General features: G+C 42.1%; 2 protein-coding genes and 2 long non-coding RNA genes across 13 annotated transcripts in view; 2 read left to right on the top strand and 2 right to left on the bottom strand.

Moving 5' to 3' along the window:
• Positions 1 to 2043: 2043 nt before the first annotated feature.
• Positions 2044 to 5995, bottom strand: LOC115335870. The gene is made up of 3 exons (XR_003921565.1): positions 5599 to 5995; positions 4299 to 4450; positions 2044 to 2110 (listed from the first exon to the last, which is right to left on the bottom strand). It is a non-coding gene; the product is annotated as an uncharacterized LOC115335870 (long non-coding RNA).
• Positions 5996 to 6119: 124 nt separating this feature from the next.
• On the top strand, positions 6120 to 16735 carry SNN (stannin). Of its 5 annotated transcripts, XM_041120262.1 has the most exons (4): positions 6120 to 6245; positions 7276 to 7402; positions 11082 to 11856; positions 13875 to 16735. In XM_041120262.1, the coding sequence occupies exon 4, from the start codon at positions 13954 to 13956 to the stop codon at positions 14215 to 14217; it is 264 nt and encodes an 87-aa protein (XP_040976196.1). In that variant the 5' UTR covers positions 6120 to 6245; positions 7276 to 7402; positions 11082 to 11856; positions 13875 to 13953; the 3' UTR covers positions 14218 to 16735. The 5 variants fall into 5 exon arrangements, 4 of the variants coding, with proteins under 4 accessions (XP_040976196.1, XP_029858037.1, XP_029858038.1 ...); XM_030002177.2 differs by lacking the exon at positions 11082 to 11856 and having other exon boundaries at positions 6121 to 6245; XM_041120261.1 differs by lacking the exons at positions 6120 to 6245; positions 13875 to 16735 and adding an exon at positions 6253 to 7128.
• Positions 16073 to 22608, bottom strand: part of TXNDC11 (thioredoxin domain containing 11) — a 34860-nt gene continuing 28324 nt past the window's right edge. For all 6 annotated transcript variants that reach the window (XM_041120257.1, XM_030002173.2, XM_041120258.1 and 3 more), the window contains one exon: positions 16073 to 17397. In XM_041120257.1, coding sequence (XP_040976191.1) covers positions 16770 to 17397 — 628 coding nt within the window. In that variant the 3' untranslated portion in view covers positions 16073 to 16769. The remainder of the gene's footprint in view (positions 17398 to 22608) is intronic.
• Positions 17369 to 20892, top strand: LOC121232621. Its single transcript, XR_005931451.1, has 2 exons — positions 17369 to 17432; positions 18860 to 20892. It is a non-coding gene; the product is annotated as an uncharacterized LOC121232621 (long non-coding RNA).

Raw genomic sequence — 22608 nt, 5'->3', positions numbered from 1 at the left:
ATGAGAGAAAGAACTAAAATAAAAACTTTTTGGCTCTGCTTCCAGTCTTGGAACAGGGAATAGCTTTGTTGCATATCTCTTTGTGGTAAAGTTAAATTGAAGGAAATGCTGAACAACTCTACTAAATGTGGTTTCCAAATGTATATCAAGGAATCTATTTTTCAGCGTAACACAGTTACCTATAGTTCCAAGCAAACACTGTTCCTGCGAAGCGAAGTTTATTACACTGCCAGATCTTTCGACTAGGAAACTGTCACCTCTCATGTCTACTACAGACAGTTCCTGCAGCCTAATTACAAAGCAACATTTGATTTTGCTAAAACCTGTTTGGTGTCATGTTTAAAATAACGTGGTTTAAAATAACGTGTTTTAAAATAACTGTTGGATTCAAAGTAATAACCTGGAAGGATGGGAGACTGTCTGTATGCACCCAGATACACTGAGTGAGCCTGAGATGGTGGCACTATCATCAGATGCCTTTTCTTAGTAGACTTCATAACTCTGGCATAAAGCTTTATAAATAACTGCTGGAGAAAGGAAATGCCTTGTACCTTGCTCATCAGCCTTCAAATACAAAACCAGCCTCCAAAGCATGGGACAAAGGTGTTTCAACACAGCAAAAGACAAGAAATTTCTCTTTTTGCATATTTTGAAGCAGTAAAAGTGAATAGGAGATAGCTGTGTTGCAGCAAAATAAAGATGAGACTTTTCTGTGTCAATATGACATATAGCACTGTTTTCACCCTTCTAATTATCATCTGTGTAATTACATATAAAAACTGCTCTTTCAAGACAGAAGGCAATGCATGCAAGCAGAAACACCTCTTGTCCCAAGTTAGGTTCTATGCCAAAAAGGGCTTCAGCCTTTGGAAGCCTGAAGCTAAGCTTATGCTCAAATGGGTTTTAAACAATCCTTTTTTCCTGGCCTGGATTCACAGTCTGTCATCATGAAGTACCATTTACAGCACTAATCAGAATAAGAGAATTCATCATTGCCATTACTGCTGTCACATAGGAACTATCTTTTGAGGGTTTTCCTTTAAATACATAAGGTGGATATTCCTGAAGGTGGCATTAATGATGAAGTGATTTGATTCTACTACTCAGATATACAGTAAGTCTACTCTCACACTAGTCTTAAAAGTGATTTTACACTTTGTGAGTCACAGCAAAATGAGAGTAAGGTGCAGCATGGACACAGGAATATATATGTATAATTGCAAATTGATATTCAGAACTGCACAGGATAACCAGTATGTTACTTTGTAATGACTGCCGAATACTTTAAAATAAAACAAGGTGCTCATTTCCCTATTTTCGGAGTATCAATTGCCTTCATTCTCTCATCACTGAAGAGCAAACACACCACATTTTCTGAATGCGATGGAAAATTAAAATAGTGATATTAGTGGAACCTGTCTGATAATTTCATTATCCTTCTTTCTTTCCTAGAAAACTGGAAATTAGTTTCCTTCACTATGGACAAATATTCAGCCTTGGGCCTCAGAGTTTACCCACTTGATATCTAAAACACTAAAGCTGCAATGACATCATGTCATCCAGTAGCTTTAGCTTTGCAGGCATGAAAAATATGCCCCAAGTTTAGTGGACATGATACAGCAAGCAAACTTAAGCAAACTTTCTAATATACTAAAGAGGTCAACCAATATGTTGCGTGTCAAACATCTGAAAGGTGAAAAAACAACCTCAAACTTTCAGCCAACAGTTGGAGCTGTGGAGGTCTCAGCTTCATCCATGACTGAGTTGAAAAAACACCAGATGCTTTCTTAAGTACAAGGCTATGGGAGACTGGTAGGGTTCCACAGCAGAATGCAACAAAAGCTTCTAGGGCATGTACAGCACACCCTGGTAGAGGAAGCAAGTCTTGCTTTAGTGTTACCCTGAGGGTTTTATAAAACTTTTAAAAATTAAACTTTGACCTGGACAGACTCTTTATATACTTCATTCCTCTTCATGCACAGAGCCAGATTACTAATTTCTCATGCCCTTCTTTCAGTTGAAATAAGAAAAGATAAAACTTACCTGCCCAAGCTGCTGGAGAGATTCAGCTTGGTCCCCATTTCTCTGTGATATGTGCTCTTCAGTGGACCTGTAAGTAAAGGTGAAAGTTGTTACTTATACCACCTTGAATAGAGATAGTGGCATTTTGTCCTCTTTAACAATCCCTCTATAGACTTCCAAAACAGCTATTTCTAAGGAACAGTTAAAACACACATAAGAAAATGTTCTTTGGGGACCAGTCTGTTTCCCCAATACACTTTCTAGGGTGCAAAGATGATTATTGAACACATTTTGCAGCAAGGAGTTCTATAAAACAACAGAAAATTGAACAGGTATTATAGGTGTAATATGTATCTCTTGCATATGTGTTGTCTTTCCAAGTGGGAATGGAGGAAGCACATGTTTTATTTTACTAGTTACCATTTCAGAAGCAACATATGCCCCTAAATAAAGGAACAAATATTGACAGTAACCATTCAAAATTTGAAGTCAATGGATATACAAAGAATATACTTAGAGGACACAGGGTGTAACTGACAGAAGGAAACTCCAAAAAGAGGTACATTTAAAATAGCCACATCATCTATCTGAAAGCTGTTGAAAGACAAGGAGAGTGTGATGTGAACTTGCAACAATGGAAACAAATGGAAACAACATAAAATACAGGCAAATCTTAATCTGATCATGAATTTCTCTGACAATGGTATAGTCCCTGAAGAGAAACCAAGGAATCTCTATAATTAGTAACGCTTAAAGTCAACATTGCTGGAAACTATGCTAGCGGTCAGAGTAGCTCCAGCAGAGATCCAGATGACTGTGACAATGATTACAACTGACCCCCGAATTCTTCTGCAGATAATTCCCGGTGAAGTCAATAAGCATATGTAATGGTTTAAAATGTTGAGTGCTGTGACATGAAAACATCAAAGCAAGAGGCTATGCTTTAAATGATGGTATAAAATTCAGAAAATTGTTAAAACTGTTTATATAAGTTATGAATATTGGGGAAAAAATCTTATTGATAAACTTATAATTCTTTTTTTCTAGGAAGAGAAAACTATCTCCTATACTAGCATGTTGTATGTTCACAGTTGTACATTACTTGTGCACAGCTAAGGAGCAATAGTAAATAAATGAGAGGAAACTCAATTTTTCATCCCTAGCACAGCTGAGGACCATGTTACTTGATTGCTTTAACTGAATCTGCCAGTATTCTTCACAAGCTCCTGGTAAAGTATGAAGTGGGTTCTTTCCGCTCCCCAACTCTGAGGATCAGAGGTCACTAGAGTCTTGCCCCTGCTATAGGCCTTGAGCATTAACCGGGGACAGGTGAAGGTGGCAAAGTAAGAGAAGCTTTTAAGCAATTCTGAAGGATTAACAGCCCTGTACTTTGTCCACAGCAGACTGGAAACTTCCCATGCTCTAAGACTGTGCAGATCAGGCAGCCCATTTGCAAAGATAAGAAACTGATGTGAATGAACCCGCTTTGTTCTCTGTGCAATTTACTAAATATGAGTTACAAAATCACTGTGAAAAGTTTCTCAAAGGCAAAAAGTTTTCAAATTATGCCCAAAGAGATTGCTGGTCTTCTCTTAAGGCTGTGCTATTACTGGATGGCTTTTACCAGTCAGCTCTGTCATAATTGCGTTCACGCTTTTTGTGCAGAAGGGCATGACCCTTCTCACTGAAGTGGATTAGGACACTCATATACAGTGGAGTCTATATCCATGGTTACGTAAGTAAAACAGGCATCTCCATAGAGATTCAAATATTTAAATGGGATTTAGATGTCTTATTAAAGTACTTGCCCAAAGGCTACCTCTGCATCTGCTCACTTGACAGAAAGATAAGTTACTGCCATGGCCAATATTGCTTTGTCAGACAATCCAGACCATTAGTTACTAAGAGTGAAAATAACTCAGTCTCAGTGCTTGGTCTTCTACTTCCTTCCAAAAAGATTCTGAACATTTAAGGATGTGTTCAGTAGTACTTTATCATCTCTTCTATGGTGGCTGATGCATAAAGACAATAGAAACTGATGTTGTGCTACACTCATTAGATCCAAAGCTTAAATAAAACATTCATTTTGCATTAAACAATGACTTTTCTAAAATGTTCTTAATTGGCTGTGGTATCTCAGGTATTTCATGCCACCATGCATTTTTGATTAAACAAAACTACAAGATGGTGTGCTTAGGGCAGTCTGTACTATGAGACAGCTTCTCTGGTAATGCTGCAAACTGGCTAGATACAATTCAGGAGCAGTCCAGAGTTACCTGTCAACTCAGGAAGGCCTCCTGAGACACCAAAACGTGTGAGCAGGGCTGTACAGCTTCCAGGCAAAAGATGGCTCATGTCTGGACATCTTCAAGAGCGATCAGGGGAGGTGAGGCATCCATCTGGGTACTGGGCCACATTTAGCTTTTAACTGAATGAGAATGGAAAGGGACAATGCACTTAGGATTTTCACATGCTCATGGTGGACACTGCGTTAATGCAAGGAAAAATTACTTTTACTCCCTAGAAAAGTGTGCGTGATTGTGCTGGTTTTGGCTGGGGTAGAGTTAATTTTCTTCATGGTAGTTAGTATGGGGCTATGTTTTGGATTTGTGCTGGAAACAGTGTTGATAACACAGGGATGTTTTAGCTATTGCTGAGCAGTGCTCACACAGAGCCAAGGCCTTTTCTGCTTCTCACCCCACCCCACCAGCGAGGAGGCTGGGGGGGCACAAGGAGTTGGGAGGGGACACAGCCGGGACAGCTGACCCCAACTGACCCAAGGGATATTCCAGACCGTATGACGTCATGCTCAGCATATACAGCTGGGGAAGAAGAAGGAAGGGGGGGACGTTCAGAGTGATGGCGTTTGTCTTCCCAAGTAACCGTTAGGTGTGATGGAGCCCTGCTTTCCTGGAGATGGCTGAACACCTGCCTGCCCATGGGAAGTGGGGAATGAATTCCTTGGTTTGCTTTGCTTGTAGACGTGGCTTTTGCTTTACCTATTAAACTGTCTTTATCTCAACCCATGAGTTTTCTCACTTTTACTCTTCTGATTCTCTCCCCCATCCCACTGGGGTGGGATAGTGAGCGAGTGGCTGTGTGGGGCTTAGTTGCCTGCTGGGGTTAAACCACGACAATGATATAAACCAGCATCTATATTGTAAAACAGGTGTTTATATAAGTCATGGTACCTTCTGAACTTGATCTTCTGTCAGAGTCTATTCCCTCAAAACTCCTTTTGCCAGAATTAAGACTTTACATGAACCTCAAACAAGTTGGGATCTGTTTTACCAGCAGCTATACCCCGTCAGAGGAGCTGCAGTACTCCGTCACCTTTTCACTCTCTGGCATCAGTAAGGACCAACTTCAGCGGAAGGGTGACAAAACCCTGTATTGGGCAACTTCCTAATGCGTTTACATAGTTACTGCACCACCGCGGGGTGAATTACTAAATACAGTGGACATTACTGGGAATGAGATCATACCAGACGTTTGAGACAGACGACCTTAGAGTCAGGGAGGCCTGTCACGCTGTCTGCACCGAGCCTGGGCCGGCGGGTGGCTGTCAGCGCTCACCAAGCACCGCGGCGGCTCTGAGGTGGCCTTGGCGGTAACGGCACCGTTGCCATACTGCTGCACGGAGAGTCGAGAAAGGGCCTCTTGCGGGGTGCAGGCGGTAGCCGAGGGGAGCGCCGGGGCCGGGACAGAGACGTCTGGCGCCCTCAGTCCCTCCGCGGGGGTGGCTGCGGGGCTGCCCAGCGCGGGCGGCTTCCTCCCGCCCGGCCGCGGCTCCCTCACGCCCTCGCCTCGCCGCCGGGCAGCGCTGAGGCGGCCGAGGGCGGCGGCGGGAAGGGGCGCGCCCCCTCAGGGGAGCCCTTGACCTCAGCTGCGCCTTCCTCGGGCCCCCCGGCCCCGCTCCCCGAGACCCGCCAAGCCCTCACGGGGCGAGGCGGGCCTGCCGCCCGCCGCCGCCGCCGAGGCCAGGGAACGGGAGCGGAGCGGAGGAGAGGGGAAGGAGGGGAGGGCCGAGCCGCCGCCGCCGCCGCCGCCCCGCCCGTCAGCTGTTGCTGGCCGGGCCCTGCGCGCCGGGCGCCGATTGGCCGCCGCGCGGCGCCGCCCGGCCCCCGATATAAGGCGGCGCGGGCGGGGAAAGGAGCCGTCGCTCCCGCGGTGGCGTCGGTGGGTGCGCCGCGGGACGGGGCGCGGCGGGGCCGCGACGGACGGTGAGCGCCTGGCGTGGGGGGGTGGGTTGCGGCCGGATGGATCCCGGCAGGAGGCGGTTCGGCTGGGCGCCGTGCGGGGGGCCCGAGTGCTCGCGTGGGGGGCTCGGGCCGTGCCGTGAGCCGCGGCGGGGGCCGCGCCTCGGGGAGGGTCCCGCGCTGGGGCGGCGGCCGGAGCCTCGGGAGCAGCGGAGGGGCCGCCCGTGCCTTCCCGCCGCCGCACCCCGGGCCGGGGCCGCCCCTTCCCGGGCGCCGCGGCGGCGGCGGCGCCGCCGCTCTTTGTGTCTGCGGCGGCCCGGCGGGAGGGCTCGGCGCCCGGGCGGCGGCGGGCTCCGCGCCGGCCCTTGCCTCGCTCCCGAGCGGCGCTGGGCCGCCCCGCAGGCCTCGCGCGGGCCCCGGGGAGGGCGGCTCGGGGCTCCCCCGGCGGGGCCCGGCCCGGGAGGCGGCCCTGCCCCGTCCAGCCGAGCGGCCCGCCCGGGGGCGCGGCGCCCTTCTCGCGGCGCGGTTGCCGCCGCCGTGCTGCGGGCACGAGGCGATGCCTCGCGGCTTGTGGGCGGCAGCTCGGGGTGGGCGCCGGCCGCGCCCGCTGCCAGCGGGGCTCCTCTCGGCCGCAGCGGCTCGGCGCCGCCGAGCTTAGCGGCGGGAGGTAGGGACGTGCTGCGGCGTTAAGTCCGAACTGACCGCTACGTCGACAGTCCCGGGAGCTCACGGTAACGGGAGTTGTTCAGAACGACTCTCGTTCCTTCCTCTGAGCGTCCGCAGCGTACCGTGCTGTCTCGCGCTCTTCCTGACGTGAATGCAGGTGTAGACGTCTGTCAGTAGATGTTGCTTTTGATAGACCTAAAGAACTCGGAACAACTCGTAAGGCTCTTGCCTTGACTAGCAGGTAGGCGAAACAGTATCGGGTCTTCTTTCCCTGACTGCCTGTGCCAGAAGCTCAGGGTTGGGCATGGTTACGTAACTCTGGAAAGCCAAGAGCAGAAGGGACTCGGGATGCGGAGCGTCTAGAGACCAATGTGATCCCTCTCCACAGGGGAGGAGCGAGGAGGAAGACTTGCCAGACAAGATCCAAAACCAGTGTGACCTTCACTTTTCTAATAAGGTGATTTGGAAACTGAGTAGAGGATTCCTAGCCCGAGCTCTTGAGCTACCCGGTACAGGTATGTGATAGACTTCTGGGGTACTTGGAGGCTGAAGATTTGAGCTGAGTATAAAATCTGCTTGAATATCAGAAATGTATGGGTGCTATCTAGCTGCTGTTAGACCAAGCCATTAAAAAACCCCAAACCATACATCTGGAGAACTACCTTGAATGTGTAAATAGAAAAAGGTTTTTTTATCAGCAAACTTAATGTTGCCATCTCAGCAATTTTTCTAATGTATCAAGAATTAAGCTATGCCACAGGATATACACAGCATTTTACTTCTGATACCGGAATGTCAGAAGTGACCTTGTTATCTTATCAGGACAGACCTCTCATTAGAGCTTCATGTAGATGTGACGCTGAGAAATACAAATCTAGAGTGTGACAAATGCTTTGCCAGCCACGCGATTGCCTCTGAAGCAAACATGCTCTTAATGCTAGAAACCTGATTCTAGTTCTCCATAAACTGGCTGACTTGCCTGATGGGCAGTTACAGTGTAAACCTATTCTACTTGCTGTTCTACTGAGAAGGTCTGCCTATTCTTGAATTTGTGTCACTGTGTCTGGGAAACTTCCTAGACTGCTGCTCCCTTCTCTTCATCTTACTGTCTTCTGTAAAATAATAAATTCTGTGTGATTTAGCTTGATGTAAAGCTCAAAGTGATTCCTGATTAAGCGTAAGGTACTACTACGTCATGCAGAAACTAACTGCTGTTCCAGTCAATGCTGTTCAGTGTTGGTTTTCGTTCTTGTGTTTCTAACAGTTGCTTGAATGCCAAGTTGTTGGAAGACTGTCCCTAACTAATTAGCCACAGAAGGGCCTTTTTTAGTTGCCTTCCCTGCTCTTCTGTTCCTTATCACAAGTATAATAAGGGTTGGGAGGAGGAGGTTTGCATTGAAGGCTTCTACTAAACACCTCCCTGCTTCTAAAATAGCCTCTGGCCAAGCCCCAGTTTGTGCAAGATAATTTGGCTTTATCAGAAAGAGGTGGCATTAACTGGAGTTAATTAACAGTGATCCTACTTTTTTTGGAAATGGTGAAGCCTGAGCACTCCTGTATTGTAAAGGCCTAATTCTCTATGGCTGGGTAGTGTGGGTGCTGTATGCACTTGTGTGCCAATGGTAGAATTACAGCTCTGATTTTCCCCAGACGGTTTTCCCCTCATCTTCCATTGGCAATAAGGATGCTCTTGTGAAGAGTATGCAGCATTCCTCAAAAGTAATCTTACTGGCACATACAGGAAAAAGCTTTTTTCTCAGTTAGTAGCATGTAGTACAAGCTGCTGTTACTTTGCCTTTTAAAGGTCTTAACATGGAGGCTTTTTAACTAAGCAGTCAGTACTAAATCTTTATTTTTAAACTGAAGTCCTCTGGTAGTTTTATTCTCATTTCCTTTGCCCTGCCCCATTCAACTTACTTTAGGTGAAATACTGTAATAGAAGGTACACATCCTACCTTCACCCCCAAACCCAAAAAACCAAAGCCTAAAGACTTAACACTTGCACCTTGAACATAACTGCTTGAGGACTTTGGTATATTTGGGTGAACTATAGTAGATTTGCTTTTAAGCCTCTTCATACAGCATACAGCTTTGGCATCTATAGTAGCAGTATTTCTTTTCAGAAACATGCCTGCAGGCATTAACAATAGTGAGCTTAGCAGCAGAATACCTATAATCATTAAAAACTTGGTTTAGAAACTAATGCCAGCCTTGCATTGAATTTGTCCCCTAGCAGCCTTCTGCAATTTAAACTGCCTTTTTGTTTGTCCTTTACTTACAGCTTCTGAATTGGATAAAAGAAAAAAAAAAAAACCCAAAACCAAACAAGCCAAAAACAATTTAAAAAAATGAAGTTCTGCGTAGAAGCTGGTATTGGGCAAAAAAGAAAAGAAGCTGTTGTTTATGGAAAACTAGTTTATAGCTGATGTTTTCACTGCTTGATTGCTGTAAGAACTGAGACAGGCTATTTGCAGTTCCCACCGGTAAATCTGACTAATCTTGCTAATGAGTAAATATGCTTAGATGCTTGCTTTGATAGCAAGCGTGGTGGGAAGGGACAGAGCACTAGAAGTGCCACCAAGTATATATGGATGGTGTTAGCAATCCCTTTGAAGATCAGGAATTTACAGCTTTTGATATCTTGCAGTAAAAGTGATAAAGTAAGTCAGTGCTGCTCCTGGTATGCTCATGGGCTTTTTTTAGCTCAGGTATGCTTTAAGGGAAAAGTGAGTCTGAAAGCTAGTTGTAATCTCATTTAGATCAATTTAAGGGGATCTACAGAATGCAGTATTTCTCCCATCAAGAAGTGGACTGTGAAGACAGCTAAATCTTTATTTCAATCAGTTGCTGGTGGAAAGAGTAGTGAGGTTGGAGTTCTGTGTCTAGAAAACAATGCAGAAACCAAAGGCCTCTCTGGTAGTTCTTACTAATATAGTTATAACATGCAAATATACTGTGCAAAGGACAGAATTAAGGCTGCACGAGAGCTTTAGCTCTAGATATACAGTGACCTAAAGCCAGAAAAATAGCAGCATGAGTTAGCAACAACACTGTAGCTTTTGGTGCCAGAACACTGCAGGTGTTTGAAACAAAACTATCTAAAGCTAATAAAGTAACAGTGCTACCGTCCCAGTTACTATCATGCACCATTAACTAGCTGGTTGTGCCACTGTAAATTTGTACAGATGCTTAATACCTGACTTTATATAGGGTGCTGGCTCCAGACTCCTTGAGTGAGAAGAGGATATGCCTGCAGAAGGAATGACTTCTACACTTTACATTTATCTCATTGAGAAGTGGAGTTGAAGTGCTTTGAGAAAGTGACCTTGAATTCTGTCTAGTTGTCCTTTCCCTAGAAGGGGAATGTCTGTGGAATAATCTTTCCAAAGATATGTAGGCTTGTTTTCTCCTACAACTCTTTGCATTAACTATGGTATGGCACAAAGATGCGAGCAGCTTTCCAAATAGAAGCTAGAAAGGGTTTCTTGATGCAAACTGATTATCTTGACAGTATTAATGTGAGATCTCTGTCCCAGAGATCAAACTGATGCAGATCCTTTGAATTTTTAATCAAATAAAAAAGCATTCAGAATTTTAAAGGTAAAAACCTATGGATTTGGCCAAGAAAGATCTTTAAGAAGAATCTGTAGGTTGCTGTGTTATACTCTGATTTACCCTTATTAAACAACTTCCAGTCCAAATTTGTCTTGTGCATCCTGGAGGTCCTAGTTCTCCATCTCTAACACTTTCTACCTTGCCATATCAAAGCCAAATCACTTGAGATGCAGGAGAGCTTAATTCGGCTAGAACTTTCTAGTGTAAACAGAGTGAGCATTCATGTAAAACATCCTGCCTCAAGGACAGGTCCTACAACTTTCTGGTCTGTTTATATCTACTACTGTTAACATCTCAGTTGTCTTAAGAGCTGTTCTAGTTAGTTGGTGATAATATATACAAATGACCCCTTAGACTGGAAGGATGAGTCTCATAATATTCTTCATTGTGTGTAAACTTAAGAGCAAGACTTCAAGAAAAGATGATCTCCCAGCTGTTAAATCTGTCCTTTTGTAAAGGATTCATGTGAATTTATTCTAGAAGGAGCTGTCATGACTAAGCTGAGTTGATGTGCTAGAGCAGAGGATAAAGAAACAAAGTTATTGTACCCAAAGTAATCAGCGTGTTCTTCCTGGCCAGCTCTGCACCTTGAAACTCTCTACTTATGCTCCTGACTGGCATCTGCTGTACAACTTCATATATTCGAGAAGCATCAGCTGTGTGGGAGTTGCCAGTGACTGAAGTCACCCACTCACGGAGTGCATGTGGGCCCGCAAGGTTCTTCCCAGTGTCTGCTGAGAAATAAGACTGATGGAGACTTGGGTCTGATCTTTGTGTAGTTTAACATCAGGATTTTTCCAAAAGGTGGATGTAGGGGTTAAATTGCTTCACAACTTCAAGCAAGCAGTAGCAGTGTTATTAAGCAGTAATTGTGGTGCTAAACAGAAGTGGCCAAGAACAGTAAATAAGAAAGTACTATACAGCTCTTCCCACAAGGACAGCAATAAATGCCTACCTCTCATAACTCCTCTGAACTGCTCCTGTGCATGCTTTGTTCCAAAAAAGCACCTTCCCAAACAGTGGACTTCCTGGTCCAGCTGTACTCCTCAGGATCCCAGAAGAAATGGGAATGGCAAGAGCCCAGTGTGTAACCTGATGAGAGAAAGCCTTGTCTCAAGATAGACTCTGCACCCTTAAAGAGCCCCGTTTCTCCCTCAAACAGGAACTTGCAGACCTGCCTGTGTTTTCCAGATCAAACTGAGACCATTGCACTGTTTAATTCTAATGTAAGGTTATGTGGAGCACCAGACTGCTGTAGAGAAACAGTGCTAGAAGGTTGTCACTGCTGCTAGCAATTGTGCAAGCTGCAGAAGAGGGCTTAATGTGGACATGCAGTGCCTGCATGAGAGGCAAGGTAAACCATCTTTTATGCTGATGCTGTACTGTTGTGGCTAGATCAAACAGTGCTGCAGTTCAGACATGCCCTGAGGAAAATGAATTACATGAAAGTCACTCTTAATCACCCTCAGCTGATCAACCTGTGTTGAATAAGCATTGTAGAACCAAGATGATCATGACAAAAATTGTACACATCTCTGCTGACGGTGTGTGGTGTCATTTGGTTTGTTTTCCTTACTGGGGCAAAACTTGGGTCTGCAGGACTTGGTTGGTACACTACAAGCTATTGGTTGCTGTAGTTTACAGGGCTGGAAATGTAGCCAGTGTGCAAGTTAGTTATGTGACACTGGACCCTAGTGACACTGATGTTGAACTTCTCTTTAGTGGATGTGTCCTTGCTGAAATGGCTATGTGGCAGTGTGCATGTGTCTGCCATTCCATGAGATGTTAGGGAATAAACTTAGTCTCTAACTTGAGTTCTGTTGGTGAAGATACTGCACTGTAACTGCCTTGACTCTTTCATGTTGAAATGCTGATGAGAATTCAAGTGCAGTGGTTAACACAATAAGCTAATGCTTCTGGCTCAAGGTCATTTAAGACTGACTTCTCCCGAGGGGTTTGTATGAAGATGCTGTTGCAGCTGAGAGACTGCAACAAGGATGGTGAGGAAGAGCCTCTCCTGGAATGGTATGTGGCCCTCGATAGACTTGCCCTTACAGCAGCCAGAAGATATTCCTGTTAATACATTGCCAGTCAGTGGCTACATGGCAGCTGAAATGCACACATTGTTCTGCACTTGCAGGTGACCTTAGAACCACTACAGACTCTATCTGTTGTACCTGAAACTGTAGTATTGAGCCCTAACCTGATTCCTACAGCAGTACAGGGTTCCTGGGTAGGACTGGCTCTGGTCTCTACTAAAGTCTTCCATGAGTTTCTGTCTTGTTAAAGAGCTAGGGTAGTAGGAAGGGAAGACTTTGTCTTATGTCCGAGTTGAAGTGGAGGAATGTAAAGCTACCAGCTTTGTAAACAATAACTTTGAAATTTAAGGCAAGGCTCACATGACCCCTTAAATAGTGTTGTGAATTTGGAAGTACAAGTAGCAAAAGACAGTCTATATTTTTCATCCTGCCAAAACTCTGCAGCAGACTAAGGAAGTCTTGCAGCAGCTCCTCTTGCCCATTTTCCTGCCTGCTGCCTCTGTTCCAATTTCAGCTGCAGTCCTAACATGCTACCTTGCTCTTGTGGTTTTAAAGCCAGTAAGAGGAGCAGCACGTTAAAATAATGATCTTCCCTTTGTGTTATGTTAGTCTTCAATAAATCTAGCTCTACCTGCTGCTTATGAAAAATGCATATAAAGCAACATCTGTTGTTTTATCAGCTCAATGGACAACCAATTAATTACCATGTAGTCAACCTTTCTAAACAGACCAGTGTTATGGACAGGCTTATAGTAATGCATTAGTGTAGCAGTTAGCTTACCAATCCTGGAACTGTTAGTATGTAGGAAGGATGTTTGTAAATTAAAACTTTTAAAAAGGCCAGACTTCCGACTCTCAAATGTACCGTTTCTGTAGGATTCCTTTAGGAAAACTAAAGGTAGCTGAATTGCTACCTTGTGGATTTGAGAGCTCACCCATGATTTAGCATTTGCATTAAATAGTCTTAAATTTCTCTATACTAAACTATGTAACTTCCATATAGTCTACTATGTGTTTGTGTCTTGACTCATCTTCTGTTTCCTATTAAAATTGTTAACTTAGCAGGCTGACCATGTGCTATCTTGACAAGCACGTCAAGAGTTGAAGTAAGTTTAGCTTTCATTTGCTTTAGTTTGATGTAGAAACCTGCATCTTCAAAGGCAGTTTGAAGAAATAGCTTAAAATGAGTAAGAACTGTAGGAGTGCGAGAAGCTCAAAGCACCGAATGCAAGAGGGTCATGTGCCATCGTGAAGGATACCAACCATGAATACAATGTTGCTGAATATGGTAGAACTGCACAACTTCATTAAGTGTCTATTTTTTGCACTGCAGGAGTTTGAAGATGCAGCAAGCCTGATAGTGAGGACAGAAGAATCTCCTTAAAGAAGTGGGACAATCTGAAATATTGACCATGTCTATTATGGATCATAGCCCCACCACTGGAGTGGTGACTGTTATTGTTATTTTGATTGCTATTGCGGCTCTTGGTGCCTTGATACTGGGCTGCTGGTGTTACCTGCGTCTGCAAAGGATCAGCCAGTCTGAAGATGAGGAAAGCATTGTGGGTGAAGGAGAAACCAAAGAGCCCTTTCTTCTGGTGCAGTACTCTGCTAAAGGACCTTGTGTAGAGAGGAAAGCTAAGCTAACTCCAAATGGCACAGAAGTACATAGCTAACTTGGAGCAACACATGTATATGGACTCTGCTTATGATGTGTGTAACCAGCAGAAGAATCCCTATACTGTGAAGAACCTGGTCACATGCATACTACTCATCAGAAAACACTCTGATGAGGATTAAATAAGCTTTTTTTGCAACTGCATGCACTGAGAAGTTGCACTTTGCATCAGCTGTGTATCCTAATTCCTCTATGACAGGAGCTGACTCACCTGGCATAATGTCCATTGCCGGCAATGGACACAGGGATATATTGGTGTGAAGAGACTACTAGAGTTTTTGTTACTTGAATGTTTAGCTGAGCCTATTTTGATGGAGCTACTACTGTAATGTGAACTATTTACAACTGTGAACTGTAAATAGGCTGCCAGAAGCTTTTTGCTTTGTGTTCCCCAGCATATGGGAATAATACGATGCAACTGTACATACCACACAAGGGGACTCCTGAACCACAACTGTAGATGGGATTCCAGACCTTCAGAACCAGATCTGCAGTTAAAGCTTGCTTTGCTACTAACTTGAGTGTGCAGCCATAAATTCAAAACTCCTACTCTGAACAGTTTATTGGACTGATACAGAATGCTTTCTTTGCAAAGAATGTATAAGCCTTCAGTAACATGTTGAGGGAGGAAACACAGGAGCTACTAGAAAGGAATCGATTTCCTTTAGTTGCAGCTTGGTAGGTTAAGCTTTTGGCTGCTACAACTGAGTTCTCTAACTATGTAGCTACTGCAAGGAAACTGCCATTTTGATGGATTCCAACCTGGGAACTAATGATGGATACTGAACCCTCAGGGGTGGTCCAGAAGGTTTCCAGGAGTTTGAAATGGCAGTAGAGCAGGCTCTTCTCTTCTGTAGGTCTGCATGCTGAAACTGCAGAAGTGGTTACTTACTAAAACTGGCATAAGAGCAACTAATATGAATTTTTCCTAGAACCCCTGTTTGTGTACTTAGCAGTTAGGGTATATGTTAACAGCCTGTTGTAAAAAGGCATTTTAGTCTACAGTCAAACAGTCAACTACAGAATTCAGTTAATGTATCTTGTAGATAACTCTCTTGATTTAACTGTACTACTACAAGATAAGTTTTAGTCTTTCCTACAAAAACAAATGTTGATATGGGGAAGGGAGATTGCTAGTCAGTTTGTAAAAGTTTTTAGCTAGCAATGGCAAAGTCCTTCCAAAAAGGACATCCCTTCTGTTTCCTGCTCTGTGCTATAGTTCAGCTATAGGAACTGTAAAAAGATGTGTTAAACAGGGAGTGCTGGACCTCAAAGGTTTAGGGGGAGGAGATGGGGCAGAAAGGGGAGGAGAAGGAACAACACTGAGCCACCAATGGCAGCTTACATATTCTAAAACTCTTAGGGTAGGCATACATGCTTTGAGGCCACTGACCTGTTTTCTATTACTTTATACATAGCTTCCTTTGCCTACTGAAATTTTTAAGCACTTAATTGCCTAGGAGGGAAAAAAAAAAAAGCTACTGTAAGTCTTTGCCCTGAGGTAAGTTACAAATAATGAAGTCCAAGTTCTTCAGCTCTATAGGAAGCATTAGACTTGCTTCTTGTACCTGTATATATGGAATAACTAAGTAATATAGGTCTAGCAAGTGTGCTTGAGAATTGTACACTATATGCAAGACAATAATGGCCTAGGCAAAAAGTCTTGTCTGTTTCTTCTACAGTAAATGTTGACTTGCATTTTAGTTCAACATTTGCTTTTTTTTTTTTTTTTAACTGAAGGCTGTAATTTGAAGCAAAACTAATGCTCTCAGTAGGAAAAAGCTCCTGCTGTTGCCTCTTGAGTACAATATGGGGTACAGCTGATAGAGGGCTATAATTACACTGGTACATGCTTTTAAGATACTAGTCTCATGAGACTTGCATGTATACCCAGACCCATACACTTAAAACTGCTGCATTCTAGACCTTTTGCAAATCAAGGAGAAAAGGATTAGTTCAGTAAGACTTTCTTTAGTTTCTAGTAGAGAACAGTTCACACATGGCTCTTGCAGGTTTCAAGACAGTCAGACAACTGGTATACAAAAGTGATACAAAGTGGTGAAGTTCTAGAACAGAATAGTTGTAGCAAGATGACTTTGTCCATTCAAGTTTACTGATTACACAGATGAAGTATCTCTATTTTAATTCAGCAAAGAGAATGCAGTGTAAAGGGCAAACTTCAGAAATTGTGGAAAAGTATAAATCCAAGGTCTGATTTCTCTTCTAGCAGCTGTAAGAGAAAGCCAGTAAAAAATAACTGGTCCTTAGTCAGAGGTGCTTCACACTGTTGCCCCTAAAAATCAGCATCTTTAAGTTAAATGGATAGGTGTTTGCAAGTTAGTGCAATAGTAAAGTGCAGAAAGTGTTTTCCATTCTCCTCTTCTCTTTAGATGTGGGTATCTACTAAGTTGTTCAAGTATACAAAAATATTCCATTTGATTTTTCTTTTTTTAGATCATGTGGGGGAAGAAGTCTTTATTTACAATGAATTTCAATAAAATTTGCATAAATACCTACCCAATACTGCATCATTTGACTTTGTGTAAGCAATCATTCTGTCCTGTTTCCACTATTGTGCTCTGTCTCTATGGTATCAATATTATCAATCCTTTTTTCCTCTAATGTGGCAGTAGCTGTTGAAACTGATGCATCATTATCTTCAGAAAGTGTTTGCTCTGACTGAAGGGGTTCTTTAATTTCATCTTTGCTCTGTAGCTTTCCTTCCCTTGATGCCACCAAGATTCTCAGTAAAGTATTCTCTTTAAGGAGGTTTTCTGATGCATCAGCTAATTCTTGAAGCTTTTCAGCCATTTCTAATAATTCTTGATTCTTCTGGTCATATGTGGCCTGTAACTGCTCACTGTGGAGCTGCAGAGTCTTGTGCTGCTTTTCCAGTGTGTGTTTTTGCTGCTGTAGTCTATGTTCCTCTCTCCTAGCTTCAGAAAGCTGTGCTTCAAGCTGGTCATGGGCCTGATGAAGTGCAGTGATTTCTGATCTTAACTTCTGAATTTCCCTCTCTAAGTGGGAGATGTGTCCTTGCTGTAGAACTGTCTCTTTATGTAGGCATTCTTTGGTACAGGGCTCTGATGAAGAAAGACTTGAGTGATGTAAAATAAATTTAAGGAGATTAGGAAGATTAACTGAAAAGTCTTCAGGGAACTTCACACTTTGTTCCTTCCTAGAAAGACAGAACAAGTTAAAACATTCAGAGAGGTAAGCAATGATAATTTTATCTAAGCATCTGCTGTTCAACTCCAATGTGATATCTTGAGTTTTTTATTAAAAATGGTTAATATAGCAGCTAAGAGAAACCTGAACTCATGTAATAAAGCACATGGCATTTTCTTTTGATGAACCCTTTTACCTGTATTCCAGTCTAGGTGCTGTAAGCATCTCTGCACTGGATGGTATTTGTCCAAGAGCAAAATTTTCTGTCAAATTTCAGGAAACAAATTTTACTCTTAAATAAAGTATCCCAGTTATGGGTTATGAGCTTGAAGTACATATGGTAGCATTACTGTTGGGCAGGTGTGATCAGAGCATGCTGATACTAACATCTGTTAATAAACTGAAGGAGAGCATTTAAGTGTTCCTAATTCTACATACATTGTTAGAAGTTAAGTCCAGATGTATAAAGCTGTCTGGTGGTAAATGACTATTTGGAGCCTACATGTGTTCATCCTTCATCCTGGAAGAAGCAGCTTAATGTGTTCCAGCATCAGAAGGGTATTGCAAGGAGCACAAAAGTACAGTTTGCTTTTAAACAGTAAGCAGTCACTTTCATCAGAAGCAAGGCCCTTTTGTTGTCAAAAACCTGAATCTTTTTACTTGTTCCTCTTACTTTGTCTTTATGCCACTGAGGTGATCAAGGAAGCAAACCAAACAACATTTTTTTTTTTTTTTTTTTTTCCTGAAGCTCATTATAAGGCTGTGAATACTAAGCCCAGCATATGAAGAGGTGGGCCCACTGCTGTCTGTCTGCAACAGCATAAACTGTTACTCTTAACCTGACAAAGAGTCCAAGCTGCTTGAAGTACCAGATTTCTTCAAGACTACTAACCACCAAAAGATACCCACAACCACCAGCTGTGTCAAATGTTAAAGTTATTGCCTTTTTTGGACCATATGCATACTTCTATCATAAAACATAGGAGGCTAAACTGTCCTCTGAGGACTAGACAGAAACTAACTCTTAACCTTCTTTCTGAACCAGTTACATCTTCAACCTTTCACTCAGCATGTTCCAGTATAACATGAACATGAGTTTGCTGCCTCCTGACTATTGCAGTAGAGCTACTTATACTTCAGTATGTTTAACTGGGAAGCTAGCTAATAGTTTATCATTTTGTATTGTCTTTAGCCTTTGCCAGTCAGAAGCATATTCTCCCTTTCATTAGGGAACCATCAAAGCAGAGAAGAAAAGCTAAGTTTACCACTGCTGCTCCTGTACAACACACACCACGGACAGACAACTCCTGTGTCCCCACGTGTGACATTATGTTTCTGAATAGCTTACACTATGCATCTGGAACAGAGGAGTTATTCAGTTACCAATTACAGTTGCCTCAAAAAAGCTTTCTGTGACATCCAACTCATGTTTATATCCTATATGCTACCGAGAACTACTTACTGTATTTTAGGTAGAAGACAGATACCATATTTTATCAATAATTCAAGAAGTTCAGGCAGATGAGGCTCCTGTTCATCAAAATTAAGCTATTTTTGGAAGTGTAAGCAACATGATTTTTCTTTCCCTGCAGACTTCTGGTGATCAACCAAGTTAACTCTTGTAATTATCAGCAGCAGTTTCTCAGCTGACAGTCAGCTCACATCCAAGTTTAATGAATCATGACATGATTTAGGCAATAAATAGTCTACACTAAGACAAAACTGACGCATTACACAGTGGTAATATTTTACTACGTCATCATCTATTCTTATTGATCAAAACCACGGTATGTATCAGAAAGCTAAAAGGCTATTTAAAACAAAAAGCAAAACATTAACAGCATGTGGTGGAAAGAAGCTGAGAACAGAGTTAATTTGCAAAAATTGTCTCAAGGCAAATGCATAAGGAGCTGCACAGAAAGCTTAATATGAGGCACCTTTATATCAAAAATTAATATATGATGACTCTAGTAGTGCTAACGATACTACAAATACCATCAAAACCTAATTTTCTTGATTACCTACATGCAGCAAAATATAAAACACACTGGAGAGGAAAAGCAGGAGAGAAAACAATGACTAGAGGTAAGGTACCTTTATGAAACCAATTGGAACATTACAAAAACAATCTTACTAAAACTATTAAGTCTGTCACTCCAGAGACAGTCTAGAGCTGCTTTATAAAACAGACTAAGGCAAAATGAGTATATGAAAAGAAATAGGGAACACCAGACTTTATAGTAACAGGGAAAATGGTAAGTATTAGAGGAAGCTTCACTTAATGTAACTTGTTTTACTGCTCTAAAACCTGCTTGAGCTATGCTTTAAAATAATTCAAGAAAACCCTTTTCATCATGTTATACATGACACTCACTCTGTCCCCTAGGAGGCATGGTTTGGCAAACTAGATCCTTACTCAAAAGTGGGAGGGAAGGTCACTTGACTCAAGTTTCCAAATAGTATGTTGGGGCTCATTAACTAGAACAGTGGTCTTAAAACTGTAGCCTCAACAATATTTGGAAATCAGTTTCTAACTTTTTCCAGCCCTAAAATTAATCACATTAGTATTCCAATGGTGGTTAATATGGTTAGATCTAGTAGATCTCCAGCTTATGCCTCTTGACCTAGCAGAGTAGAAGACAACAGCATACTACTACTACTACTTCTTGTCTCAATTGTCAACAGCACCTCATGAAACACATGTGGCTCATCACAACTAAAACTGAGACTACTCATCTTTAAACAAGCAGGTCCTCTGCTTGTAGCCACTCAGGCCAGCCAGAACTAATGGACTGTGCAAATGAGAGGTAAAGAGTCTGAATGCTGGAAAACGTGCAGAAGAGAGACCCAGTGGAATCTGCAGAACTTGACAGGTTAACTGGATTGGGGCACTGGCACTAAAGACTGCAGCTTTTGCTAAGCAGTGGATGAGGGTAACACTGCCTTTACGTAGACAGGTACACACCTTCAAACTACTCCAGCTGAGTTCCTTCTCAATTACCCTAGGGGACAGAGAGGGACTGGGACTGAGCTGGAGGAATATGGCAGAGGAAGCCTGACCTGAGGCTGATTTGCAAGGCTTACTGCACAAAGTAGGGGAGATTATGAGTTAGAAGTTGGGGTGACTCAGAACTGATACAAATGTAACTATTTCCGTACTGAATTAAAACATGAATTTAGAATTGCGAGACTTAATTTACAGGTTTAAAGTTTTTGTGGTAGGTAACACTGCACAGTACCAATAGTCTGAATTACCATTTCCTGATGATAGAATTCTTGAGGGAGAAGCGTGGAAATCAACCTTTTTATTTTACGTTGCAGAGAGGCAGGTATTTATTATAGTGCTTGTTTTAATTTCCTTTCTGTAAAAACTGTAATTGTGTAAGATTGAGTATTAATCTTCTAAAAAAAGAAAACTAAACCCTAGGTCAATCAAGTCTAATGCGTAGGGCATACATGTAACACCAAAAACATATCTGAAACAATAAATTGAGCACTTTCAAAAGCTTGTGGCTCTCTTAGATCTAATGTTTCTTTCTTGTTCCTCAGCCTATGAGAGGCTGGATGCACCTGCACTGTGTGTCCTGGTACAAAGCAGAAATGACACACAGGTTTGACACTGGATTTCAGAATTTCTGCCTGCTGCAGAGGAATAGTAGGATTCAGGACCCTTGTATGCCATTCCAGGTCCCATCCCAGTCCTAAATGTACTCTCCTGCCCTTTTACATCCCAAACTTAAATCCTTTTTTTCCTGACCCATCTTTTGTGCCTTTCTCTACCCTACCCTCCTTTGTCTTGCTTTTTTGTGTTCACCCACTCATGAATCAATTCCCTTCCTCCAACTCAGCTTGCTTTCATCATCCCAGAAATTATTCTCAATGCTAGTTGTCTCCTTGAAACTACACTTCCCTGTCCTACACTCTGATATCTTGGCTCTTTCTCTGAGGTCTTGCTTGCTGTATATAGTTTCACTTCAACAGCACGTACACCTTGTTTTACTGCTAATCTCCTTTGGATATCTTCCTTTGTAGGTGTTAAACTGCTACTAAAGTTTCATGTTTTCTGTTTTAAAGAAACAATGCAAGGCTTCTAGAATGCCAACAAATCTGCTGCTACTTTTCTCCTGTGAAAAGTCCAGCACTTGTTACTGAATCTGACTGAAACCCAAAACATTTTGGCAATATACACAAGCTCCCATGATGTAATTCTATAGTATCTGTAAAAACAATGCTGTGTAATTTTATTTTTTTAAAACTACTGCTAAAAAAAATTATTCAATAGCATTAAGGATACTAATGACAAAGTATCTGCACTATTTCAACAAAAAATTTTTTAGAACTTTGAAAAAAGTGTATTTATGCCCAAGTGAAATAGTGAAGTAGTAAGTGTTGTTTTAAGAAAGAAAAAAGGTATTTCAATAACCACAGTGTTAGTTTACACAGGAAGTTCTTACACGAAATAACTTTACTTTCAAGCATGGCTTTCACTTGAAGACACTATCACACCATTTGAAATATTCATAGTTTAAAAAAAAAATACATAAAATTTTTTGTTAAAATCTTATGTTTAAGAAACATTGCAGTACAACAGCTCAATAAAACCCCTGAAGTACTTGTAATAGGTTTTCCAGTTTTTCTAGCCATGCAACACGACAATCTTCCAATAAAACTTTTATACAATTTCCAAACAATTTTGATAATGTTTTCATTTTAAGTTCATTTTCTTACTGTGTCATACTTCTGCTTCTTCAAATACTTTTTTTCACTCCATCCCATATTCTCTTTCTACTTTATCATAACATTCATAATGGTTGTTTGGGGTTTTTCTGCTTCATATTCTTTTATGGCAACATAATGATGTCACCAAACAAGACTAATGATATTACAAAAACAGGAGAAAGAAAATAATTCTATATTCTGATTTTATCAGGAATGAAAACGCCATTTATTTAGCCTACATTTTACACATTGAAATTTCTTTTAATATTAAACTTCTTCCAAAACAAAAGGGAACACAGCTGACATATAAATGAAATACAAAACAGAGGAAAATTTAACCCTTATTTTTATTAAATCTGGACAAGATATGAGCTATCTCTATATATAATGCCATTCCTACACTATGTAAATTCAGAGACTTTGCTTTCGATATTATCATCTCCTTTAGAGAGCTTATGAAGGCCAGAAGTATTTCAAGTCATTCTCTTTGCCGCTGTTAGAC

This window comes from Aquila chrysaetos, chromosome 25 (assembly GCF_900496995.4).
Source record: "Aquila chrysaetos chrysaetos chromosome 25, bAquChr1.4, whole genome shotgun sequence".
Classification (NCBI taxonomy): Eukaryota; Metazoa; Chordata; class Aves; order Accipitriformes; family Accipitridae; genus Aquila; species Aquila chrysaetos.
This window is presented reverse-complemented; position numbering and strand designations above follow the sequence as displayed.